At 31.3% G+C, this 24848-nt stretch overlaps 1 protein-coding gene across 2 annotated transcripts in view; it reads left to right on the top strand.

Annotated features, from left to right (window-relative positions):
• The window catches only part of RAB3GAP1 (RAB3 GTPase activating protein catalytic subunit 1), a 76972-nt gene that overhangs the window by 301 nt on the left and 51823 nt on the right, over nucleotides 1-24848 (top strand). For both annotated transcript variants that reach the window (XM_016164025.2, XM_016164024.2), the window contains exons 3-5: nucleotides 2341-2416; nucleotides 17552-17684; nucleotides 20328-20406. In XM_016164025.2, coding sequence (XP_016019511.2) covers nucleotides 2341-2416; nucleotides 17552-17684; nucleotides 20328-20406 — 288 coding nt within the window. The remainder of the gene's footprint in view (nucleotides 1-2340; nucleotides 2417-17551; nucleotides 17685-20327; nucleotides 20407-24848) is intronic.

The following is a 24848-nucleotide window of genomic DNA, read 5'->3' as shown; positions in this document are numbered from 1 at the left end:
CTTGTTTGGGAAATATAAGACCCAGGGGTCCCCTGGTCTCGGCGTTCTCCCTTCTCTGGTCCGCTGACAGCCTCTTCCGCGTCTCGCTTGTCACAAACACCGGCCCGCCCCCGTCAGCTAAACCCTTAAGGCTCCTGCTCTCAGAAAAAGTTTTGTTTACTCTTAACATTATTTTCCTTAGACTGGAGTTGCTCACACGCAGAAACGGTTTCCGTGACTACCACTTCTGTCCCGTTTTCATTTATGTTTAACTCATCTGTTATCGTAAGCAATAAACTTTGCAGCTGCTTCTTTCCTCTCGTGTAACATTGGTATACTATCTTTAGGAGGAAGTCTTCAGTGTACTTACTGGTGGTCGTCCATCTGCCACACTCCCACCATCTCCATCCTGTCTTTTAGAATAACCTTTTAAAATAGTTTGCATATGGCTTTGGAAAGCTTTAATTCAAGTCGTTACATTTCAGTGGGTAATATACCCAGGCTTCCTGTGCCTGTCAAACTCCATTGAACAGCTGAGTGAAATGTTGTATCATTGCAATTAAAGACTAGTTTGTGGAGGAGTGATAGCTTAGATCAAGAAGTTTTCCATTCGGTGTCACAGAGACGTCCCTTCAGTTTTTCTGGGTTTTGAGATCAGTAGTTAGCTTATTGCAATATTTTATAATCTTTCTGGTTGGAAAAGGAAATCTATGGATGTCATGTTGTTAGATTACATAGGAAAATATAAAAGATCCCTGCTGGGATAATAGTTTGACCTGTGGTACCTTAACTAAAAAAGAAAAGTCAGTAAGACATAACCCACTGGCAAGGCTTTATTGAGCAGGTACTGTGTGTCCAGAATTACATCATATGTCCATTGAAGAAATATTTATTGCGTGCCCATGTTACAAGCACAGTTCAGGACATTAGATATGTGGTGGTCAATAAAAACACAGTTCCTGCACTTACTGAATGTACAGTCTAGTGGGAGAGACAGGCTTGAATCAAATAATGGAAATGAGTTTGTAATTACAATGGAAATAAGAACTGAGAAGGGGAATAAACTTGGTCTTCTAAGCATATAATCAAGGAACCTAATGAGGAGTCAGAGGAAATGACCCTTCAGCTGAGATCTGGAGCTTTCAGGCATAAAGTTACTTTCAGGATAGAGTCCAATTTTTCTCTTATAATATCTCCTGGTAGAATTAAAAAAGAAAAATCACCTGTAATCCTACCACGAGGAGATTGCTACTAAATTTTGAGAAAATTCCTTCTAATCTGTGTGTGTTGTCAACTTTTTATATCAAACCATATGCTGCTTATTTCTATAGCTTCTATTTTTTCATTTAATATATGAACATTTTATTATTTCCTCAAATGGTCTTTAAAACCTGATTTCTAATGAGTGCATATTATTCCATTGAATGGATATACCATTAATTTACAACTGTTTGCTGCAGTTGGACATTGAGAGCTTTCAGTTTTTTACCTTTATAAATGCATGCAGCATGCATTTCACATGCACATTTTTGCTCACATTTGGATACACTTTAAATTTTTATTCCTCTTTTTTTGTAAATGTATTATTCCTAGAGCACTCATTTCCAAAACTGATAATTGCCTTTTGAACTCCCCCAAAGGGAATTAGTGTATTAATTAATAATGCCTTTAATTTTCAAGAGGAATTAAATAGGTTAGTTGTATCATAAAATGATTTTTCATTACTATCTTACAACAGTAATGTAAACATTAATATATAATATCACTGAAGAAAAAACCTGATGCCTTTTAATATATTTTGACTAGAATTAACTTTGATACTCTAGCAATACTGTAGGGGTTTTAGAAGAGCAATGTTGCTCTTAGATTGCATCACACTTATATAAGAATTGAGCTTCTTAGAGTAATAACAAGTCTTTTAATATGTATTTAACACTACCACTGAGATTTGACAGTTTTCATTTGCTAATACTGAATGTTACTAGTCAAAATTTATTCTTTTTTAATAGATCTACTTGATCATTAGATTTAAAAGTTTAGGTAGTGAATAGTTTTAAAATCTGTCAGTTACTCCTTCTGTCCCAGATTTATTATATTCATTTTACTATAGAGAGCTTTATTCTTAATTTATATTTTATAGAAGGCAGTGGACTCATAATTCAAAATCTAAGAATTCTTGGGCTATAGAAAATTATTTCCACTTTTATTCCACGTTAATAAATTAGACTAAAAATATTGAACTTATGGAGACTTCTGTGATATAAATGTTAAAATATGAAAAATACTTTTTTAAAAGTCTTGTATAACAGTAGTAAAAGATGTACTGTTACATATTTAGAAAGTTTTTTTCCTCCTTCCTAGGTTTATTTCCAAAGTCGAAGAAGTCTTGAATGACTGGAAACTAATTGGAAACTCTTTGGGAAAGCCACTTGAAAAGGTCAGATCTATTTGCTAGTGTCTCTAATGAGTATTTACTTTGAAACTTATATTTTTAAGCCTTTTGCTGCATTTGGTACATTTGAATTAAATGTTTTCTTTAACATGTATAATCTATGAACATAAAATAACATTTGGAAGAACTTGAATTTGGATCTGTGGCGAATGATATATGTAAAGGCATTTGTGAACTGTTTCTTAAATAAAATTTAAATGTATAATGTCATTCTTTGTGAGTGATTTTATTTGTTTCTCCTGATGTTTATTTCTTTCTTGCCTTCTTCCTTAGAATGTTAGAAAGTCTTTTCAAAGTTTTTTAGTTGGTCAGAAAAACATTGCAGTTACCAACTTCTTGGATAGAGTATTTTCCTTAATAAGGAAAAATCTTGGTCTAACAATCAACTTACTGTCATTAACATCTGTTTTACTCAATTTTTGTATTTTACAATACCACTAATAAGTGTTCTCCCACAGTTTTTTTTTTTTTTTTTAATCTTATAGATGTTTTGAGGACATTTAAGAATGAAAAAGTTATTCAAAATTGAGGTGGAACTGGTACTGGCGGTTTTACTTATTAACTGTGCACAGATGTTTATAAAAGAATATACTCTGGGAATAAATATGGTTTTCTTTATTTTGCTTAAGGGAACTAACAATTTGGTTTTAGGCTTACATAGATGCTCTTTATTCATTAGATAAATTTTTTTGAAGTAAAATTGATCATTTTTATTATAAATCTATTATTAACTGCAATTTACCTCTCAGTAAGGAACTCTCAATTTTCCATATTTGCTAGGATTTTTCAGCTTAATTGTGATGTTGAAATTTGAGACTATCTAAACATTAGGATTTTCTTCTTTAACTACATGATGAGAGCAAAAAAAAGTAACATTGCATATAGCAATCACATGCATCATTTAAAGATATGCTAATGTATAGAGTAAATTGGTTTACTACAAAGATATTTTTATGATCACATTTTTAAATAGAGAAAATGAAGTTCTCAAACAGATTATTTTATTCCATTTGAAATAAATATATAACAATTGATACAGCTGTCAATAAGATTAAAGGCAAAACTAGCTTTGTATAACTGGAAGGGGAAATGATTTGCACAACCAAAAAGAAAGCTGAATTGTGTATTTGTGAGCACTGATATATTCCTTAGTTCTATGATTTATATATATTTACTGAATATCTGCTCTGTGCCAGCTGAAGAAATAGTGAAGAAGGTCCGTGTTGCCATTGAACACAAATTCTTAGAGAAAAATAATAGATAAGATTAAATTTTTAGACGATACATTCAGTTTTGGGATATAAGTTGGGTAATGTATTCAAAGTAGGTAGCAGACTGACAAGCAGGTAGTAGGGGCTAAAGGAGTGTTAGCTCTCCAACTCTCTCCTCCCTGTAGATAGTAGTAAATAAATGAGATACAGAAAACAGATTTCAAGATGAGCTGTACCTATGATGAATAAAATTAACAAAAGTATAAGGGATAGGAATTATTCAGCACAGAAAAAGTTTAGAGAATCCCTAATGAGAGAGATTACTTTATGTGAAAGACAGTGATTACCAGTTCTCTTCCTCCTTTGAGGGGGAATTAAAAGTTATTTTAAAAAAATCTTTAATTATTAAGAATTTAATTATTAAGAATTTGTGCCCGTCACCCAGTTTCAACAATATTTCTTGCCATTTCTTGTTTCAGTAGTACTTCTATCAACTCTCCACCCCCATAAGATTTTTTTTTATTAGTTGATTCTTTTGGGATAACATTTACATATATTGTAATGCACAAAATTGCTTATTTTGACAAATGTTTATGTCACTGTAACATTCTCACTCAAGATATTAGACATTTCTGTTACCCCAGAAAGGTCCCAGTGACCCTTTCCAGTTAATCCTCATGCTCCTCACCCATCGCTCTGCTGCTCTTTTATTCCATAGATTACTTTTGCTTCCTCTAGAATTTCATATATGTGTCTATTTTTTTTTTTTTACAATATTTTTGATGTTCTAGGTTGTTGTATCTAACTTTTTGTATGAATATACCACAACTTGTTTCACTTGTTGACAGACATGGGCTTTTAGGATTAAAACAGAACATTCTGGTATGAGGCCTTTTGTAGACATATTTTTTTTCTTTTGGGTAATTCCTAGGAGTGGATTTATAAGGTCATAGGATAGTGTATGCTTATTTTATAAGAAACTACTGAAGCTTTTTGTAACATTTTACCCTCCCAACAGCAATTTATGAAAGTTTGGGTGGCTCCACATTATTACCAACAATTGGTTTTAAGTCTTGTAAAGTTTGGTCAACCTAGTGGATGTGTAGTTTATGGAATTAATTCGTATTTCTAATTCTGGTTTTAATTTGTATTTCTGTGATGAATACCGGTGTTGGCCACTTTTTTCATGTGCCATTTGTGTCTTTGTAAACTAACCAAGTTTTTTATCCATGTTTTAAATTGGATTGAGTTTTTGAGTTGTAGGAATCGTTTAGTCCTTTTATATATTCAGCTTTTAAATTAAGTCTTTTATCAGAGTAGTTTTGTGAGGTTGTGAAGATATTTTTATGCCCTCTTCCAGAAGTGCTATTTTACTTTATGTTTAGGTCTATGATCCATCTTGAATTAATACTTGTGTAGGATGTGAGGTGGGGATCAAAGTTCAATTTTTTACATACAGATATTCTCTGTATTCTAGAATCTTCTGTCGAAAACACTTATTTCTCCATTGAATTGTTTTGTTCCCTTTGGCTGACAGTTGACCTAGGGGGTCACCTGGAATCTGTATTCTGTTTCATTAATGTATTTGACTATCCTGATGTTACCATGTTGTCTTGACAAAAGTTAATTCTTTTGCATTTTCTACATTCATAATTGTAGCATAGGGGTTCCCAGCCTTGGCACTATTGAAATTTTGGGTCAGATTGTTGTGGTTGATGTGTTGTGCAGTATATGATAATTAGTAATATCTCTGGCCTCTATCTAATAGATGCCAGTAGTACCCTCCCAGTCTAGACATTGTAAAATGTCCCCTGAGGGATAAAATTGCCCCAGTTGAGAACCCCTGAATAGCTTTTTAGTAGGTTTTGAAATTAGTTAATATAAATTCTTTAGCTTCTGCTGTTGTCCCAAGATCGGGTTGTCTATTCTAAGTCAGTTTCTATAAAAAGGATTATGATTATGCTGGGGCTATGATTGAGATTGTGTTGAATTTATAGATTACTTTGGGAAGAAGTGACATTTTGACAGTCTCAAAGCTTCCAATCATGAACATGGCACATCTCTCCAATTATTTAAGTCATCTTTAATTTTTCTCAGCAAATAAGGTTTTTGGTGGAGGTCTTGCATATCTTTTGTTAAATTTATTGCTAAGTTTTTTATGTTGCATCATGCATTTGTAAGTGGAATTGTTTTTAAATTTCATTTTCTAGTTTATTGCTAGTGCATAGAGGTACAATAAAAATTTTGTGTTGATTTCGTATCTTGAGACCTGGCTAAATGTAAAGATTCATAATCTTTTTGTTAATTCTTTTGCATTTTCTACATTCATAATCATATTGCCTATAAATAGGGACAGTTTTACCTCTTTTTAAATATTTTCACTTGTGATTTCATATTATTGCACTAACTCAGACCTTCAGTAAAATGTTGAATAGAACTGTTGTAGATATCCTGCCTTCTTTGCAGTGGTGGGGCAATTGTTCTGTGCTTCAGCATTAAGAGCTAGTTTTTTTATAGGTGTCCTTTAAAGAAAAAGGAAATTATTGTCTTAGTTTGCTAAGAGTTTTTTTTTTTTACCACAAATGAGATTTTAATTTATTCAAATCTTATTCTGTATCTACTAAGATAATCATATGGTTTTTTTTTAATTCCCCGAATATGGAAATTATGTTAATATAAGAAATTTATTATAAAATACATGAATAAGAATTACCATTTTAACCATTCTAAGTGTGAAATTCAGTGGCATTAAATACTTTCACATTGTTGAACTTCTCATAAACCCAAACTGAAACTGTGTCCTCATTAAATAATAAGTTTCTCTCCTTTTCTCCAAGCCCCTGATAACCACTATTCTATTTCCTTGAATTTGATTACTGTAGGTACCTCATGTAAGTGGGATCATACAGTATCTGTCCATTTGTGTCTGGCTTGTTTTACATTTCTTGTCTTCAAGGTTATCCATGTTGTAGAATGTGTCAGAAATCTGTTCCTTTTCAAGATTGAATAATATTCCATTGTATGTATATATGATATTCTGTTGATCCAATCATCTGTTGATGAACATTTGGGTTTTCACTTTTTGGCTGTTGTGAATAATGCTGTGAACATCGTTGTACAAATATCTCTTGGAGTCCCTGCTTTCAATTCTTTTTGCTGTATACCCAGAAATGGAATTGTTGGATCATATCATAACTTTATTTTTAATTTTTTGAATAATTACCATACTTTGGGTGGCTACAAACTCCGTTTTTGTTTATCTGAAAATCTTTTTTCTTTTCCTTGTTTTTGAAGGATAGTTTTACTGAGGCTTGACATTTTTTTCCTAGTTCTTTAAAGATATAGTTCTGTTTTCTTCTCTACATAGTTTCTGATGAGAAATTAGGTGTCATTCATATTTTTGTTCTGTTTTGATGTTTTTCTGTCTAGCTGTTTTCAAGATTTTTTTTATGTTTCTATTTAAGCTGTGATGTGCATAGTTGTATTTTTCCTGTGTAGGTTCATTAATATTGAATATGTAAACTTTTTGGTTTTCCCCAAATTAGGGAATTTTGGCCATTATTTGTTCAATTATTTTTCTGCCCCATTCTCTGTACTTTTTTCTGTGACTTAAATTGTACTTATATTTGATATTTTAATGCTGTTCCATAGCTCTCTAAGGCTCTGCTGTCCTCAGTCTTTTTTTCCTCTCATAACTTCTCTTGATTTATCTTTGAGTTCATTAATTATTTCTTCTGCTGTTTCCAATTTGCTAACAGCAGAAGAAATAATTAATGTTATCCAATTCAGTTGCACTTTTTTAGGTCTAGAAATTTTGTTTGGTTCTTTTCATAGTTTTTAATTCTCTGAAGTTCTTCATGTCTAAATTTGTTTCAAAATATTTTCCTTTATTTTTTGAGCATATTTCTTATAACTAGTGTAAAACCAACTGCAACATCTAGGCCTTCTTGGGATTGGTTTCTGTTTACTGTATTTTCTTGAATATAGCTCACATTTTCTTGGGTTTTTATTTTTTGTTGTCATTTCTTATGTGTGGGTATCCAGTAATTTCTTAATTTTGTGGTTGTATTTTGAGTGAAATATAGAGACTAGATTCTGTAGTGGTCTTCTGAAGAGTATTTTTTGTTCTAGCAGTTCACTTGATTGGATTAAACCTCCATTCTCTCTTCAGTGGCGATAGCAGCTAAAATCTTTTCTTTCATTCTCCTTTGTCACTGTACCCTGGAGTTTCCACTGCACATGCATGTTTTGGCAGATACCTAAAATTTGAGGCAGAGTTTATATGCAAATTTGGGGGCCTATCCCCATTAGCATCTCCCCTTCCAGAATTTACACTTCAACTTTAGAACTTCCCTTCCATCTTTGAACTTTGTCCTTTGTTGCCTAAATCTAATAAAGCTCAATCCTTCTGCAGCTTTGAGTTATGAACAGATTAGAGTGCCTTTACATCAGCAGTTCTCATGGTGTGGTCTGAGGACCCCTGATGCTCCCTGAGAGCCTTTCAGGGGTTGACAAGACCTTGCTTTTTCCAACTACATAGTGTATTTGAGGCCAATTTTGTTCATATACTGCAGTCGGACTAATGGGTTGAAAAGATTGAATGAAAATGCAGATAAGAGAATCCAATTGTCTTTAAAACTATACATTGCAGAGATATACAAAATGTAAGACAGTGTCATCCTTCTGATTAATATTTTTGTTTTGGAAAATATTGTGTATAACTTTATTTAACATGTAATAAGTTGATTATTTTAAATGAACTTTAAAATGTATAATTTTCTTATTTTTAATTTCTAATATGGAGCCCTCAGTAATTTTTAAGAATGTAAAGGAGTCCTGAGGCAAAGAAGTTTAAGAACTGCTGTCTTAAAAAGGTACAAACATCCAAATCTCATCAGATATAATTTTTTTTTTCATGGATAAACTCTCCAGTTTCTGCCTCCGTTTTATTACTTTTCTGAGCCTTGCAAAACTGTGTTGTTCTTGTCCAGATTTTATAATTATTTATCTGAAGGATGGTTCATCTGACCAAGCTACTTTACCATACAAGACTCTGGTGCGCTGGGAAATGCAGTTAAGAGAGGAGGAAATGGCAGTTATTGCACATCAGCTCTAGCACCATGCAGTATAATTGCAACTGTGGTGAATTTATTTAATCCTTAGACACATTTCAGTGATGAAGTATTACCGCATTTTATGGGTGAGGGTGACACTCTGGGTGCTTGTAAACAATTTGCTCAGGGTCATTCTACCAATAGTTTGTGTAAGAAGGATTATACCTAGGTCATGCTTGCTTTTAAAATCCATGTTGTTTCTATTTTATTCTGCCCTTTTTGGTTTCAGAGATTTAAGTAAATGTAAAGTTATGTAGCAGAAGTATTAGAATAGGCTTCTAAGGCAGTTTTTGGAATTTTAGTGTCTTGAACTTAATAAAATAGATAAAAATCTTGGTGGTGTGTGTATGATACAGTTTGAAGGTAGAGAAATTATATTCTTTTTAGCCTTGTAATTCTACATAGCCAGCAAAAATTATAAGTACATTTTATGAGATGTTAAGTATGTTAGGTATGGCATGATCTGGTAATAGACCTTTTTAGTCAGTGACGGACCCTGATAATTTTATGGAAGAAGAATCATTAACTTTAGAATAATAGAAGAATAAACACTATAAATATTAAAATGAGTTCAAATTTTTTATACACACTAAATAGATAAGAATAACATTATAGTTGACCCTTGAACAATATGTGGGTATGGGGCACTGATCTCCCATGCAATTGAAAATTTTCATGTAACTTTGACTTCCCCAAAACTCCTATATGTATTGTATATTGTGTTCTTAAAATAAACTAGTGAAAACATATTACTAACAAAATCCTAAGGAAGAGAAAATACATTTACAGTATTAAAAAAAAAAATCTACATATAAGACCTGCGAAGTTTAAACACATGTTGTTCAAGGGCCAGTGATACTTCAGTACTTGTAGTTCATATGACAAATATAAAATATTTCTCTTGTATGAGAAACTTCCTAAAGTTATAACAATAAGCCAAACTTGGGAATAATATAATATATCCCTCTATTTGCTTTCTCAGAAAATTTAAGTGTTTTATGGGTCATTAGAGTAGGAGGGGGTGGAGATATTTTTAAAGCTAAAGTTTTTGGAAACTAGACAGTTAAGAATCAGTGATGACAATACAGTGTTTCTGAAATGAACTAAAAATGAAAGCAACATTGAGCTGCCTATAACATGTTTGGGAATAGGATTATTTAAGTTTTATAGCCTTTCCCTCTTTTATTTTTAGTTTTCCTTTAAATAGTAATCATAGTGTCTATAACTGCTTTGGATATTATACAGAAGAAAAAAAAATCAGTATTTTTATCCTAGCTTCTATTCTTTCAAATTGGAAGTTTTTGGATGTACTGTGTTAAGATTTTTCTTTTAATAGGAAATTGCAGGAGATATCTTTGAGAGACAGCATAGCATAATGATAAAGAGTATTAGCTCTAAAATTATTCTGCTTATGTTGGAATTCTAGTTCTGTTGTTTACTCGCTTTGTGACATTTGGCTGTCTCAGTGTTAGCTGCTGCTGCTGTTGTCGCCTGTCTCTTAAAAATGTTTACCAGAGGCTTTAAAATGATATTTGATATTTGTTTATATTTGGAATATACACAAATAGAATTAAGACCTTTTTTTTTTTTTGCTATAAAAAGATTCATTGTTTCCTTTGAGCTTCTAGAAGTAAAAAAACTTAGTATCTAGCTGATGAAAAATAAAGTTTTATGTAATATAATCTGGTGAAAAAGCTCAGGATAGATGAGACTCTCTTCAGACATTTTTAGTTCTATTATTTCTAGTTCTTATGTTTTTCATATCTAAAGATTTTTTTTGCTTGCCATTTAGTTGGAGCACAGTAGTCTTTCAGTGTCATAAATAAAATTTTCAATATACATCATGAATTTCACTTTGAACTTTAATTTGTGTAGAATACATGACACTAAAACAAATAGAACTATACAAAAATATTTCTAAAGAAATCAGTGATCTAGCCAAAACCATTTACTCACTAATTTTAGACTATTTATTATAATAAAATCTCTTTACACTATCACTTGAATATAAATCTGCTATGTGAGCTATCTATAAATTAATACTCGATTTCATTAAATGATTTGGTGTAGATTATGTTAAAACAAATGCAACAAGATATTTTTTAAGCAAAAAATAAAGCCATAATCATTTATGGGAGAATTTGCAATTATATCCCTATTGCTGTAACTCTTTTTAACTTTTTTGTTCCCCCAGCATAGAGGCAGAAGGTGTGATCCAGTACCATTAATAGTAATAGTTAATTTGCTAATTCATTTATCACATATACATAAACCATTGCCTGGTATGCTGTCAGTAATTGTTTGCCAATTAACTCCCAGAATACTTGATTAATCCCCTGAACTTGTGTTTCCTTTGCAGATGGTTAGAACATACCATAGATCACATTTAGTTGCTTGGGTCATTGTTAAAATATGATGGTGGATTTTTAAAAGCATGTTACTAAAGGTAGCAAGTCTTTTTTCTGAATGGTCTGGTACATTTTAAAGTAACTAATGTAATTTCTGTGTTGAGTTTTGTAAGTAACCCTTTTCTTTACATTTTGATTTATTTTCTGTGTTTTTTTCTCTCACTAATTTTTTGCCTTTTTTTTCCTCCTTTGATTTTGGTTTAGTTATTTGATTTTTTTCCTCTCCTAATTAATTTTTTATATACTGCAATTGCAAGTCTAATGGATGAATCATTGTCTAATAATTTGTAAAAATAGCTGGTGAGAATTTCGACTTGATTTTTCCATAGAGAGGAAATGTTTAAAATATATTTTTGAGATGGCACGCATATTAATTTTCTCTCTATTTTTGAAGCTGTATATAAAAGTCTCATCTTTGCAACTACTTCCTTTTGTTCACTTATTTATCTTTTATTCATACATTTATCAAGTTCCTACTTTGGACCAGGAATTGTTCTCCTACTTCCTGCTTATCAGAACAACTTTTTCTTGTCCATCCCTCACCTTCTAATTGTTAAATCTTCTAACTTTTTATTACATCCCTCAGCTATCAGTATTCTTTGTGTTCCTTTCTCTATGAAAGGTTTTATCATGTTATGAGAATTAGACCATTTTAAAGGGTAAATCATTCTTTGTGGACAAAGAGACTTCACTGCCATATTTAGTAGGAGTCCTTAACCCAGAGTCTTGGGTCTCTTTAATTCGCATACATACTTAATTTTTAATGTAAATATGCATAATTTTCTTGGGAGATTGTCCACAGATTTCATCAGATACTCAAAAGAGGTTAAATAAAAGCTATTTAAATTTTTATTTTGTATGCATTTATTATTTTAAAAAGTAATAAAATACATATTGTTTTGATGAATACGTATTCAAAGGCTTACTTGAACACAAACTTTTGAGACAGTTTGTATGATGACGACAACGTGTCTGTGTGGAAAGCTAAGCTTACTCTCACATATAAGATTAATAATTCTTAAATCAGTGAAATTTGTCTTCAATATTCTTCTACCTCTTTAGCCTTTTACCAGTTCTTGGTACGCTGGCTCTTGAGACTCAGAGCCTCAGGTTTTACACCAGCCACTCCTTCCCTTCAGTGTGGATGGAATGCTCCAAAATTACCTTTCTCTTTCCTATATTTTCCTGTTTCTATCCCTATCTTCAAAATAAAAGGCTAATCTCACTTTGTTAAGTAGAAAGCTGTTTTATTTATTTTAAAAGATTCAAATGGATGATAATCACTTATAAAATTATTTTGGTTTCATATTAAAATACTAAAGGAAAAATAAAAATGAAATTAAAATTGTTACCCTTCTAAGCAGAGTTCCTTATCCTAATGATGACTAAAGTTATTCACAATCTGCTTTTGGGCTGGTAAATTTTTTAATGTTTTTGAAATTTCAGAAAAATGTAAGAAAAGCAAGTAAAATAAACATTTTAAAATTTATGGAGAAATATTTTTGGACAAAATATTTGTCGGATGGCCTAGAAGTTTGTCCTATGGAGTCAAGTCACCAAAATTATTTTTTCCCCCTGTTCTTTTCATTTTCTACTTTTGAGCCACAAATTTTTTATTGAAATTAAAACCCTTTAATTACAAAAATAATGTAACCAAATCAAAGGTACATATTAAAAACATGATATTTTTTTTCTCATCACATTCTATGTGTGCACATTACACCATTAAAAAAGTCTTTAAAAAAAGGTAATTGGTCAGCTGCCTTTTTTTAAACTTTATATTTTGTTGGCTTTTTTCCAAGATGGAACACAGACATATCTCATTATTTTAATGCTTGCATTGTAGTCCATTGTATGTATGACTCTATCATAATGAGTTTATGCATATTCCTCTGAAAGATTTAATTTACAATTTATGCAGTTATAGTATGGGGTAGTAAGCATTGTTGTACATAAATTTGCATACTTGTATGAATATTTCTGTAACAAATTTCTAAAAGTAGAATTAGTAGGCCAAAGGGGATGTGATTTTTATTTTTGATAAGTAGAGCCTAATTTTCCACCAAGATAATTGAATGTACTTATTCGTTCCCCACACATGGTAAATGAAAGCACCTAATTTCTGATTCCTCCAACACTTTTTATCAACATGAGGGACTAAAACTGCCTAATTTTTATTTATATTTTCCTGAGCACTCATAAGATTGAGTCTTCCTTCACTTTTATTATACACTAGAATTATCTTTTTGATTGCTTATTGTATACAGTGACCAATTTTCTGCTGTCTTACTGAATTGTGGAAGAGCTTTTATGTTTTTATGAATGTTAACTCTAATGTTACATATAGTTTCCCCAGTGTATCACTTTTAATTTGAATGTGTCTTTTGCCTTAAAAAGTTTATATATTTTTTCATTTTACTAAAATACATAATAAAAAAATTGTATACAAAAATTTAGCATTTTAACTGCTGAATGTGCAGTTTAGTGGCATTAAGTACATTTACTTTGTGCAGTGATTACTACAGTCTGTATCCAGAACTTTTCCATCTACTAATCTGAAACTCCGTACTCATTAGACAATAACAACTTCATATAAGTGAAATCATACAAAATTTGACCTTTTGTGTCTAGCTTGTTTCACTTAGCATAATATCTTCAAGGTTCATCCATGTTATAGCATGTATCAGAATTTCATTCCTTTTTAAGTCTAAATACTATGCTGTATGTATGTACTATATTAATCAACTTATTCATTTGTCGATGGACACTTGAAAATAATGCTATTGCAAAAATGGATGTGTATGTATCTGTGTGTGTTTCTGCTTTCAGACATGGAATTACTAGATCATATGGTAATTTAAAAATTTTTGAGGAACAGCCATATTTTCCATAGCAGCTCTGCCATTTTACATTTTCAACAGCAATGCACAAGAGTTCCAATTTCTCCCCATTCATACTGACACTTATTTTCTGTTTTTTTGTTTTGCTTTGTTTTTGTTTTTTTACAAAAGCCATCTTAATGGATGTGAAATGTCATCTCTTGTGGCTTCGATTTGCGTTTCCTTAATGTTTGGTGATGTCGAGCATTTTTTCTTGTGCTTATTGGCAATTTGTATATTTGCTTTGGAAATCATTTTGCTCGTTTTTAAATTAGGTTGTTTGTTGTTAACTTCTAAGAGTTCTTTATTCTGGGTAGTAATCCCTTATCTGATATACAATTTGCAAATATTTTCTCTCATCCAGTGGGTTGCCTTTTCATTTTGTTGATGATTTCCTATACTGTGCAGAAGCTTTTTATTTTGATATAGTCCCACTTGTTAATTTTTGCTTTTGTTCTCTTTGCTTTTGGAGTCAGATACAAAAAATTATTGCTAAGACCTATGTCAACAAGCTTACTGCCCATGTTTTCTTCTAGGAGTTTCATGGTTTCAGGTCTTATATTCAAGACTGCAATCCATTTGGAGTTAATTTTTGTGTATGGTATAAGATTGTGGTCCAATTTCATTCTTTTGCATGTGACTGTCCTTTTTTTTTTTTTTTTTTTTTTTTTTAGCACCGTTTATTGAAGAGATTGTCCTTTCTCCATTGACACTTGGTGTTGTCAGATTTTCATTTTTAGTAATCCTGTTGGGTGTGAAGTGGTATCTCATAGTGGTTTAATTTGCATTTCATGAATGACTGCTGAGACTGGGTAGTATCTAGTAATTCATCACAGTTAATTAACTGTGTTTATTGGTCATTTATAGTTTCTTCTGCTAAGTGTCTGTGCAAGTCTTTTGCTCATTTAAAAACAATTATATTGTTTAGTTTTTAAAATTATCCTCATATATCCTGGCGTTTTGAGTCCTTTGTTATATGTATTTTGAGTTTTCTTCGGTGGCTTCCCTAATCATTTTCTTACCTGTGACTTTTGAAAAGCAGAAGTTTATTTTAGTGAAGTTCATTTTCTAAGTTAAAAATTTTTATTATTAGCACTTTTTGTGTTCTGTCAAAAGAATCTTTGCCAATCTCAGTGTCGTGAAGATACTCTCCTATGTTTTCTCCTATGCAAATATCTTATTTCAGGACCATTTGTTGAAAATACCATCTTTTCCCTGCTGAATTACAGTCGTTCCTCTGTTGTAAAATGAAGTATATATGTGAAAGTGTTTCTGGATTATTAGGTTTCATTGATCTATTTGCCTTCATGCCAATACTATACTGCTTTAATTACTGTAGCAAAGTAAATCTTAAAATCAGGTAGTGTATTTTTTATCCAGATTATTTTAGCTATTCTTGGTCCTTTGGATTTTCCTATTAGTTTTAGAATCAGCTTGTTAGTTTCTACAAAATGCCTGTTGGGATTTTGATTAGAATTGTGTTTATACATCACTTTGGGGAGAATTGATATCTTCACAGTGTTGTGTCTTCCAATATCCATGTACATGATATATCTTCTAGCTCTTTAATAACCTTCAGTAGCATTTTCAATTTTTATTAGGTAGAGTTCTTGGTCATCTTTCTTTAAGTTTAGTCTTAGGTACATGATATATCTTCTAGCTCTTTAATAACCTTCAGCAGCATTTTCAAGTATTATTAGGGAGAGTTCTTGGTCATCTTTCTTTAAGTTTAGTCTTAGGTAATTTATTTATTTTTGCTGTTGTGGTATTTATTTTTATTTATTTATTTTCTAAATTTTTGTTGTATTTTTTAAAAATTTCATTTTCCAAATGCTTGCCACTAGTATATAAAAATACAGCTTTTGTATACAGACCTTGAATTTCACAACTTCCAAAGTTTGTAGAATCTTTTGGATATTATATTACATAATCAGCTTATCTGTGAGTATATACAGTTTTCTTTCTTACCAGTCTATATGCTTATTTCTTTTTATTGTCTGGGGCCTCAGAGGTTATTTTTCATGAATTACTAGACTAATTCTGAACTGGAGTTGTCATTTCTGGTTCTAATCGTAAATATACACTTTTTGAAATTTGGTGTAAAATGATTGTGTCACATTGAATTAAAAGAGGGAAGTTAGAATATTGTTTTAAATTATTTTTTAAAAAATTTGAAGACAGAACCTGTCTTCAAGGCTTTATTGAATCCAACCAGATTCTCCTGAGATAGCTGTTGGTAAGGTTGACAGCAGTGTCCAAAATTTAGGACTAGGGTCAGATGTTATTTTTTACTGAAAAAATATTGCAACTTTTCTGCAAGTTTGAAAAAGGGACTTACCTCTCATTTTCTAGACTTCTCCCCTTTCTTAGTTTTAGCCTTAACTCTTTGTAGTAGACATTTCTCCTAGCAAACCAAGCTCTTTTGTATATTATATTACTCATTTCAGTTTGAGACTTGTGTGGGCTATATATGTCTTAACTTAACAAACCACTTTAATGAAACTCAACATGTCAAAACTGTGGTATTTTGATGTGTCATGCATGGTGATTATTCTAATGACAAGATTGCTATTTGATATACTTATTTACTTAATAAGATACCTTTAGGACATTTAAAATATGATTTAACTCAATTCAGAATTATAAACACCTTTCCAGGAACACACAAAACATTTGGGTATTATATGTTGAGTATAGTCAGGACTATCTGCTTGGAAAGTTGCAGGATTGATATTTTTTGCCTCATAGTGGGGCTATCCTGCAATAACAATATACCTCTCCAGTGGAAAGAACAGCTATGGGAGGTTATAGGCCTCATGGGTAAAATTATTTTTTATGGTTATGTTGTTAAGTAAAAGGACTCTTAGAAACTTTAATTAAAATGTTTTCCAATCAAGCAGTTTCTATTTAAATGAACATATTTGAATGCTAAAGCTTGATAAGCTTGTCAAAACCTGATAGTATTACAGATGTCATATCACTTAAATTGATGTTACAAACTCCTTTTTTTATGAAACAGTTTCTAATGTTCAGTAATGTTGTGTGCTACATAATGTTATTTGATTTGAGATTTTATAAAAGTATATTTTGCCATGTATTTTTCTAAGTTTTAACAAAATTTATAAAATTTCATCGTTTTTAGCAGTTAAAAGTAACTCCTAGAGATTCTGCTATTGGTAGAGAGGCTTGTTCTTTTTGTATATGAACAGGCATGGGATTTACTGGATTTTCATGAAGTTATTTGAAAATTAGAATTTTGTAAGTCACTTGATAATTAAGATTCTAGGGGAGTTTTTAAAAGAATACTGATAAATCATTTATAAAATAATTTCCTCTTCATTTATTCACTTACATGTTTTCCCTTTTTTAAAATTATGTACAGGGTAGCTATATGGAGAAATTTTAGATTAATAGGAAGAAAAAAGGGAAAGAAATTTCCGTGTTTAATAAACGTAATGCTAGATATCGAATACTTTAAGATTTTTTTCCATATTATTGTTAAATATAGGGTATATTTACATCTGGCATATGGGAAGAGAAATCAGATGAAGTTTCTTTTGCTGACTTCAAGTTCTCAATTACTCATCATTATCTTGTACAAGAATCCAGTGATAAAGAAGGAAAGGATGAATTATTAGAAGGTAAGTTTTTACACATATTTTAAACTTGTAAGAGTGGTTATAATTTTGAATTATGAATTCTCTTAATTCTGTACTATCCCCTGGAGATATTTTATATATGCCAAGTTGTTTCACCATATCTGAAGTAAAATATGACCTTTTCAGTGGAAGAATCACAGCATCATTTATTTTAAAGCTAGTTAAATCAGCAAATATTTATTGAGTGCCTAACATGTGCTCTAGATATTTCGCTAAGCCCAATTGAACCTAAACTTAAATTTACATTCCAGTAGGGGAGATAAAGTCTATAAGTAACAGTAATAGGAGATAGAAGGTGATTAGTACCATCTTGAAGCACAGGTAAAATTCCAAAGTTCAGAGGAGAAGAGATCACTTTTAATGGTGAAAGACCAGAGAAGCTGTTATGGAGAATTAAGCAACTAAGCTGGATTTTGAAGGACAAAAAAAAAAGTTATTAATTAATCAGTGTAGTGCTTTGGATATATCCAAGATTTTAGAGTCGGATCAAGTGTATTAAACTCTGATTTTTCTATTAGTAGTTACTTGACCTTTCTAAACTTGAATTATTTTTCAAATGAAGTAATAACTCCTTTGGAGGGTTAAGGGGAAGATTTAATGAGATACTGTATGTAAGTACCTATCTCAGTACCTGGCCCATGCTAGGTACTTGGTTAATGGTGCCTGTAGTTGTTTATAGGTCAACTCATCCAAAATCTTTGTCCTTAGATATATTCATGTATAACAGTAAATGAGCAAGGTATTAAGGACATATATATTTTGGAGCTGTCAGTCAAATACCCTTCTTTATTCTCTCAGAAAATAAATATGCAGAATGCATGTTGACGTTTTCTTGGTCATTGAAGACATTTTGCTAAGTGAAGTAAGTCAAACAGAGAAAGACATACTGTATGATCTCCCTTACATGTGGAATCTAAAAAAAAAACAGACAAAAACCACAAGCAAGCTTATAATAGAGAACAGATGGATAATTGCCAGAGGCAGGTGATGGAGGGTAGGCAAAATGGGTGTAAGGGGTCAAAAGGTATAGTTTTCTAGTTATATAATAAATAAGTCATGGAGGTGTAATGTACAGCTTGCTGACTATAATAATACCGTTATATATATTTGAAAGTTGCAAAAAGAGTAAATCTTAAAGGTCACACAAAAAATATTTTGTAATTATGTGGTGACAGATGTTAACTATAAGACTTACTGTGCTGATCATTTCACAATGTATACAGTTATCAAATTGTTATTGCATATATAATGTGTCAATTATATGTCAGTAAAAAAATAAAGTTTTTCTTGTTAAAACAGATAATCGTTAGTAAGCATAGGCCTGAGATATTTGTCCCTTTTCTTGCATAGAAATAAAATTATGTTACCTTTTCTATTATATATATTCTTTTAAACAAAACAATTGGATAGCATCTGTATTTTGATTCATAAACTAGGACAGATAACATTGATCATGTATACACATATGTAAGACAATTATACAGTAAAATAAAATAAACTAGAATATGAGTATGTGTGCTTCAGGAGTATGGAGAGGGAGAAAATATATGTGACTGGTGGGAAGACTTAGAATGGCCCAGAGATTTCTGGGTCCAACATTCTCTTGACTAATGAAAGGAATTGTTCAAGGTAGCAATATCTTAAGTACTATTAATTTGAGGAAAGATCATACATGAAGGAAAAGCTGTTGTGTTAAGGAAAGTTAGAATCAGTGTTTTTGTGGTGAACAGATGAAGGGGACTGTGATATTAGAGAAGATAAGTGTATTAGTTAAGGTGTAATTGTGGTATCTGTGCAGATATGTGCAGTTTTAATTTGGTGATTGAAACTAGTGATAGAAATTAGAAAAAGTAAAGCATCAACTCAGTTAATTTTTAGATACACATTTAAAACTATATTATCAGATACCAGAAGATTTGAGCACTAATCTTTTATTTCTTTGGAGTTGCTTATTGCTGTAGTTGAGTATCAAGTCATTAGTGTTCTCATTTTTATTTTTGCAAATAATAGAAGTTTGCTAAGTAATTAGAGCTATATAGCAAAAGGAAATATTTTTACAAACATTTTTACAAAATTTTATGCTTTGAATTTATTATGCATTTATGAATAAGTAATGATCATTGATATTAGTATCTTATGGATAGCAATGTAAGGGCTTAAAGATATATGGTTTTAAGTGAGAAGCTGTTTAGTGGTTTTACACAAACACTTAAGATGGCCAGGGTCCAGCAGAAGCTAGCCATGGAAGATGATATGCAGTTGACAGACTTCTAAGTAGAATTTTGAAGAAAAGTAGAGACAAGGGCAGACCAAGGAGAATAAATAAAACAAGGCTTTCTAATAAGGGTGAGGAATTGTTTAAGTCATTACTTAGAAGGAAGAAAAATAATATAAACATGGTATATATGTGTATACATATATGTATTTTCATAGGCTGACTTTTTTGAGAAAGACATTCCTCTTCCCCCAATTTTAGTACTAGCTCTCTATGTAAATCTTTAAGCAATTGCAAAACTACATGGACTAGCAAGAGATTTTATATAGTATTATTTCTTTAAATCATATTAGAAAGTTCTGCTCTGGAGCAAATATATTAACTTTTTTCATTATCTAATGTTTTTGTAGATGTTATTCCACAATCTATGCAAGATTTGCTGTGTATGAATAATGACTTTCCTCCAAGAGCACATTGCCTGGTAAGATGGTAGGTATACATTTTACTCAGATAACTTTCAGTGTGTGTTTCAGGGAGGCCCAAGACTACCTCCAGGTTTGATAACTTGCTAGGAGGACCCACAGGATTTAGCATATAATCTCACTGATATGATTTATAATAATGACAGCATGCAAATCAGCAAAGGGAAATGTGTCTGAGGCAAAGTTTGAAGAAAGTGCAAGTGTTTAAGAGTCCTTTCCTAATGAATTCGTAAAGTCATACTTAATTCCCTTACCAATAAGTTACGACAACACATATGAAATGTTTACCAGGGAAGCTTATTAGAGGCTTTGCTCTCCGGGTTTTTATTTGGGGGCTGTTACCCTCTGACTGGTACATGACAAAATTTCAGACTCCCAGAAGGAAAGCAAGTGTTCAGGATAAACCACACTGTACAGTTTAGGTACAGCAACTCTTTATCATTTAGGGCAGTAGTAGGAACCCTTCCCAAATCCAAGTTCCCAGGTGCCAGCCAAAGGTCAGCCTTACAAGCAGATTGTTCTGAGGATAGTAGTCATAGGCCTGTGCTGTTAACCCTTTTCTGCACAGTATGTGCCATAATCTAGGGTCCTATCTAACCTAATTTTGTGATTAGCATAGAACTCTTAAATATCATAGAAAACTTAATGTACTGTTGGAAATTGAATTGAAATAAAATGTTGACCTCAAATAGTTACATCAGAATGGCCCAAATACAAGTATATGGTTAAGAAAAGAGACCTAGTTTAAGGGAATTTATATACGAGTTTTAAATTATTCTGTTGGCGTGAGTTGGTCTTTTGAGCTTTAAAGAATTTCTAAGAAAGAGGAAAATAATATCTCTGTTCCTTTTCTTCATTTCATTTCGATTACCATAACAAGCAGAATATTCAGCACACCGAAAAAAGAAAATTATTGCAAGTACAAATAAAGTGGTATTATTTGATAAATTCTCCTGGTATTTTAGTGTGAACTTTTAAAAACTGAACTTAAACAATTTAAACAACCATAAAAGGAATTTAGTAAATTGCTCTTTTAATTTAGTCCATCCAGATTCTCCTGATCTTTTAAAATGCAAATGTATACATTTAACATGACAAAATATATCAATAAGCAGCATGTTATCATAGAGTATCACTTTCATGCATGCATTCATTTATTCAACATTAATCGAATATCTCTAGTTTGCCCAGACACTGAATTAGACAAACTTATGTTTAATTTATGGTTCAAGTATTTATTATCTCCACAACTTTGGGCAAGTTGCTTAAGTTCTCTGAGTTGGTTTCTAGATTGGTAGTCAGAATAATAAATAACATGCACATTTAAGAGTAATTGTGAGGATTTAATAAGGTAATTGCATATAGTATGTTTGTCAAAATCTGAATGCTGCTATATAATTTCTGTTTAACTTTTAGTATATATTTCCAAACTCTGTGTTTGGCACATAGTCCATAGTTTAAAAGTATTTGTTGAATGAATAAATGAAACCTTTTTATGTATTAATGAATCACTTGTTAGTGATTTCAGTGTATTAATGAATATCACTTGTTAGCTTTTATTAACCTTTCCATTTACTTTAAAAAATTATTTTTAAAATTAACATACAATAAAATTGACTTTTTTTTGGATTAACAGTTCACTGAACTTTTAACACATATATAGGTGTTTTTAAACTACTACAGTAAGGATATACAACAGTTCTATAACCTCCCAAAAAACTCCTCTTGTTTGTTAAAGTCTCTGGCAATCACTGATATGTTCTTAGTCACTATTGTTTTGTCCTTTCAAGAATGCCATAGAGATGGAATCATATAATAACCTTTGAGACTGGCTTCTTTCACTCAGCTTAATGCTTTTGAGATCCTTGGAAGTAATTCTGTATCAGTAATTTTTTCATTTTTATCGCTGAGTAGTAAGCTATTGTAAGGCTATACCACGGTTTGTTTACTCAATCACTTGTTAAAGGATAGGATTATTTCTAGGTTTGGGCTTTTAAGTATAGAGCTACTATAAGTAGATGTACAGATTTTTGTGTGAAAATATGTTTTTCAGTTCACTTGGGTGAATATCTGGGATGAGAATGCTAAGTCACATGGTAGGTGTACATTTAACTTTATAAGAAATGGCCAAACTGATTTCCAGAGTGACTGCTATTTTGCATTTGCAACAACAATATATGACAACCACACCAGTACTTAGTGTCAGTATTTTTTAATTAAGACATTCTAATAGGTGTGTTGTAGTCTCTTACTTAGTTTTAATTTGAATTTTTAACATCTTTCGTGTGTTTATTTGCTGTCATATATACTTGGTGGTAAAGTGTCTTCAGATCTTTTTAATTGGGTTGTTTTCCACTGTTGAGTTTTGAGAATTCATGGTATGTTCCGAATACAAATATTTTCTTCCAGACAGTAGCCTATCTTGTATTCTTAGCATTTCCTTTTCCAGAATAAATTTTTAAATTTGATGAAATTCAGTTTGTCAAGTTTTTACTTTATGGATCTTGATTTTTGTGCCACGTCTAAGAATCCTTGCACCAGGTCACAGAACTTTCTCCTATTTAAAAAAAAAAAAAAAAAAATTCTTGGTTTAGTTTAGATTTATAGAAAAGTTGCAAAGATAATACAGACTGTTTCAGTATACACTTCACCCAGTTTTCCTTACTGTTAACAGCTTACATTATCATGGAACATGTGTCAAAGCTGAGAAACCAACATTGATACATTATTATTAGCTAAATGTTAAGTAGTTTTTCCACTAATTTTTTTTTCTGTTCCAGAATTTAAATCAGGATACCACATTGCATTTAATCATCAGGTCTCTTTAATTTTTTTAGTCTTTGGTTTGTAAAAGTTTCTCAGTCTTTCCTTATTTTTCATCATCTGATAATTTTGAGGTATTTTGTGCGATCTTCAATTTGGGAGTGTGTCTTTTTCTTATGATTATACTTGGGTTATGGGCTTTTGGAAAGAATATCATAAAGGTGAAATGCCTTTTTCAGCATATATGAGAAGGTCATGTTATCAGTATGACTTACTCCCTAGAGATGTTGACTTTGATCACACAATCAATTCTGTGTTTTATTCTAAAAGTTTTACATTTCATATTTAGATCTGTTATCTATTTCAAGTTAATTTTTGTGTAAAGGATGAGATTTAGGTTCTTTTTTGCATTATGGGTGTTCAGTTGTTCCAGCACCATTTGTTGAAAAGAGTTTCCTTTCTCCATTGACTTTTTCATCTTTGTCAAAAATCATTTGGCCATATTTGTGTGGGTTTATGTCTGGATGCTCTTAGTTTCTGTAGTTTTATAATAAGTCTTTAAAGTAGGTACTGTGATTTCTCCAGCTTTATTCTTTTAAATGTTTTGGCTATTTTAGGTCCTTTGCTTTTCCATTTAGAATTTTAGAATTGTTTGTCTGTACATACAAAAAGTCTTGGTGTAAGTTTGATGGAATTGCTTTAAATCTCTAGATTGATTTGGAGAGAATTGATATCTTTACTATTTTGCGTCTTCCATTTTATGAACATGGTTGGTCTCTCCACATTTTTAGCTTTTCTTTAGTTTCTTTCATCAGTGTCTTAAAGTTTCAGCATACAGAGCCCGTATATGTTTTGTTAGATTTATCCTGAATTATTTTCTCTTTTTAAAATAATGGTATTATTTTTTTAAATTTTATTTCCAGCTATGTGTTGCTAGTATGTCAGAATATGACTGATTTTTGTTCATTGACCTTATATTCTATGATGTTACTATGTTCAGTTATTAGTTCTAGCAGGAATTTTGTAGTGTCTTTAGGGTTTTTCATGTAAACAATCATGTCTGTGAATAGAGTTAGTTTGATTTCTTACTTAACAATCTGTATGTCTTTTTTTCCCCCCTTACCTTTTTAAACTGGCTAGGGATTCCAGAAAAATATTGAATAAGAATAGTGCGAATGGAAATCTTTGCCTTGTTCTGATCTCAGAGAGAAACATTTAGTCTTTTTCCATTAGGCATGATGTTAGCTATAGTTTTTTTCATAGCTGCTCTTTATCAGGTTGAGAAATTTTTTTTCCGTTCCTAGTTTTCTGCGAGTTTTCATCATGAATGAGTGTTGAATTTTGTCAAATGCCTTTTCTGCTTAAATGGATATGATCTTTTATTTCTTCTTTACATTTTTAATACGGTAATTATATCAGTTGAATTTTAGATATCTTATTAGCTCTGCATTCCCAAGATAAGCTCCATTGTTTGTAGTGTAATTTGTATTTCTGCTTAAATACATATTACGGGATTTGATGTGCTAATATTTTTGTTGAGGACTGGGTGTTTGTGAGGAATATAGTTTTTTTATACTCGTTTTTGATATTAGAAAATTGCTGGCCTCTTGTTGTGAGTTGGGAAGTATTTTGTTCTATTCTAATTTTTGGAAGATATTGTGTAAAATTGAATTTACCTTTAAATGT

The sequence above is a fragment of the Rousettus aegyptiacus genome, unplaced genomic scaffold, assembly GCF_014176215.1.
Source record: "Rousettus aegyptiacus isolate mRouAeg1 unplaced genomic scaffold, mRouAeg1.p scaffold_m13_p_2, whole genome shotgun sequence".
Classification (NCBI taxonomy): domain Eukaryota; kingdom Metazoa; phylum Chordata; class Mammalia; order Chiroptera; family Pteropodidae; genus Rousettus; species Rousettus aegyptiacus.
The sequence above is the reverse complement of the archived record's forward strand: the minus strand, read 5'-3'. Positions and strand labels throughout refer to the sequence as shown.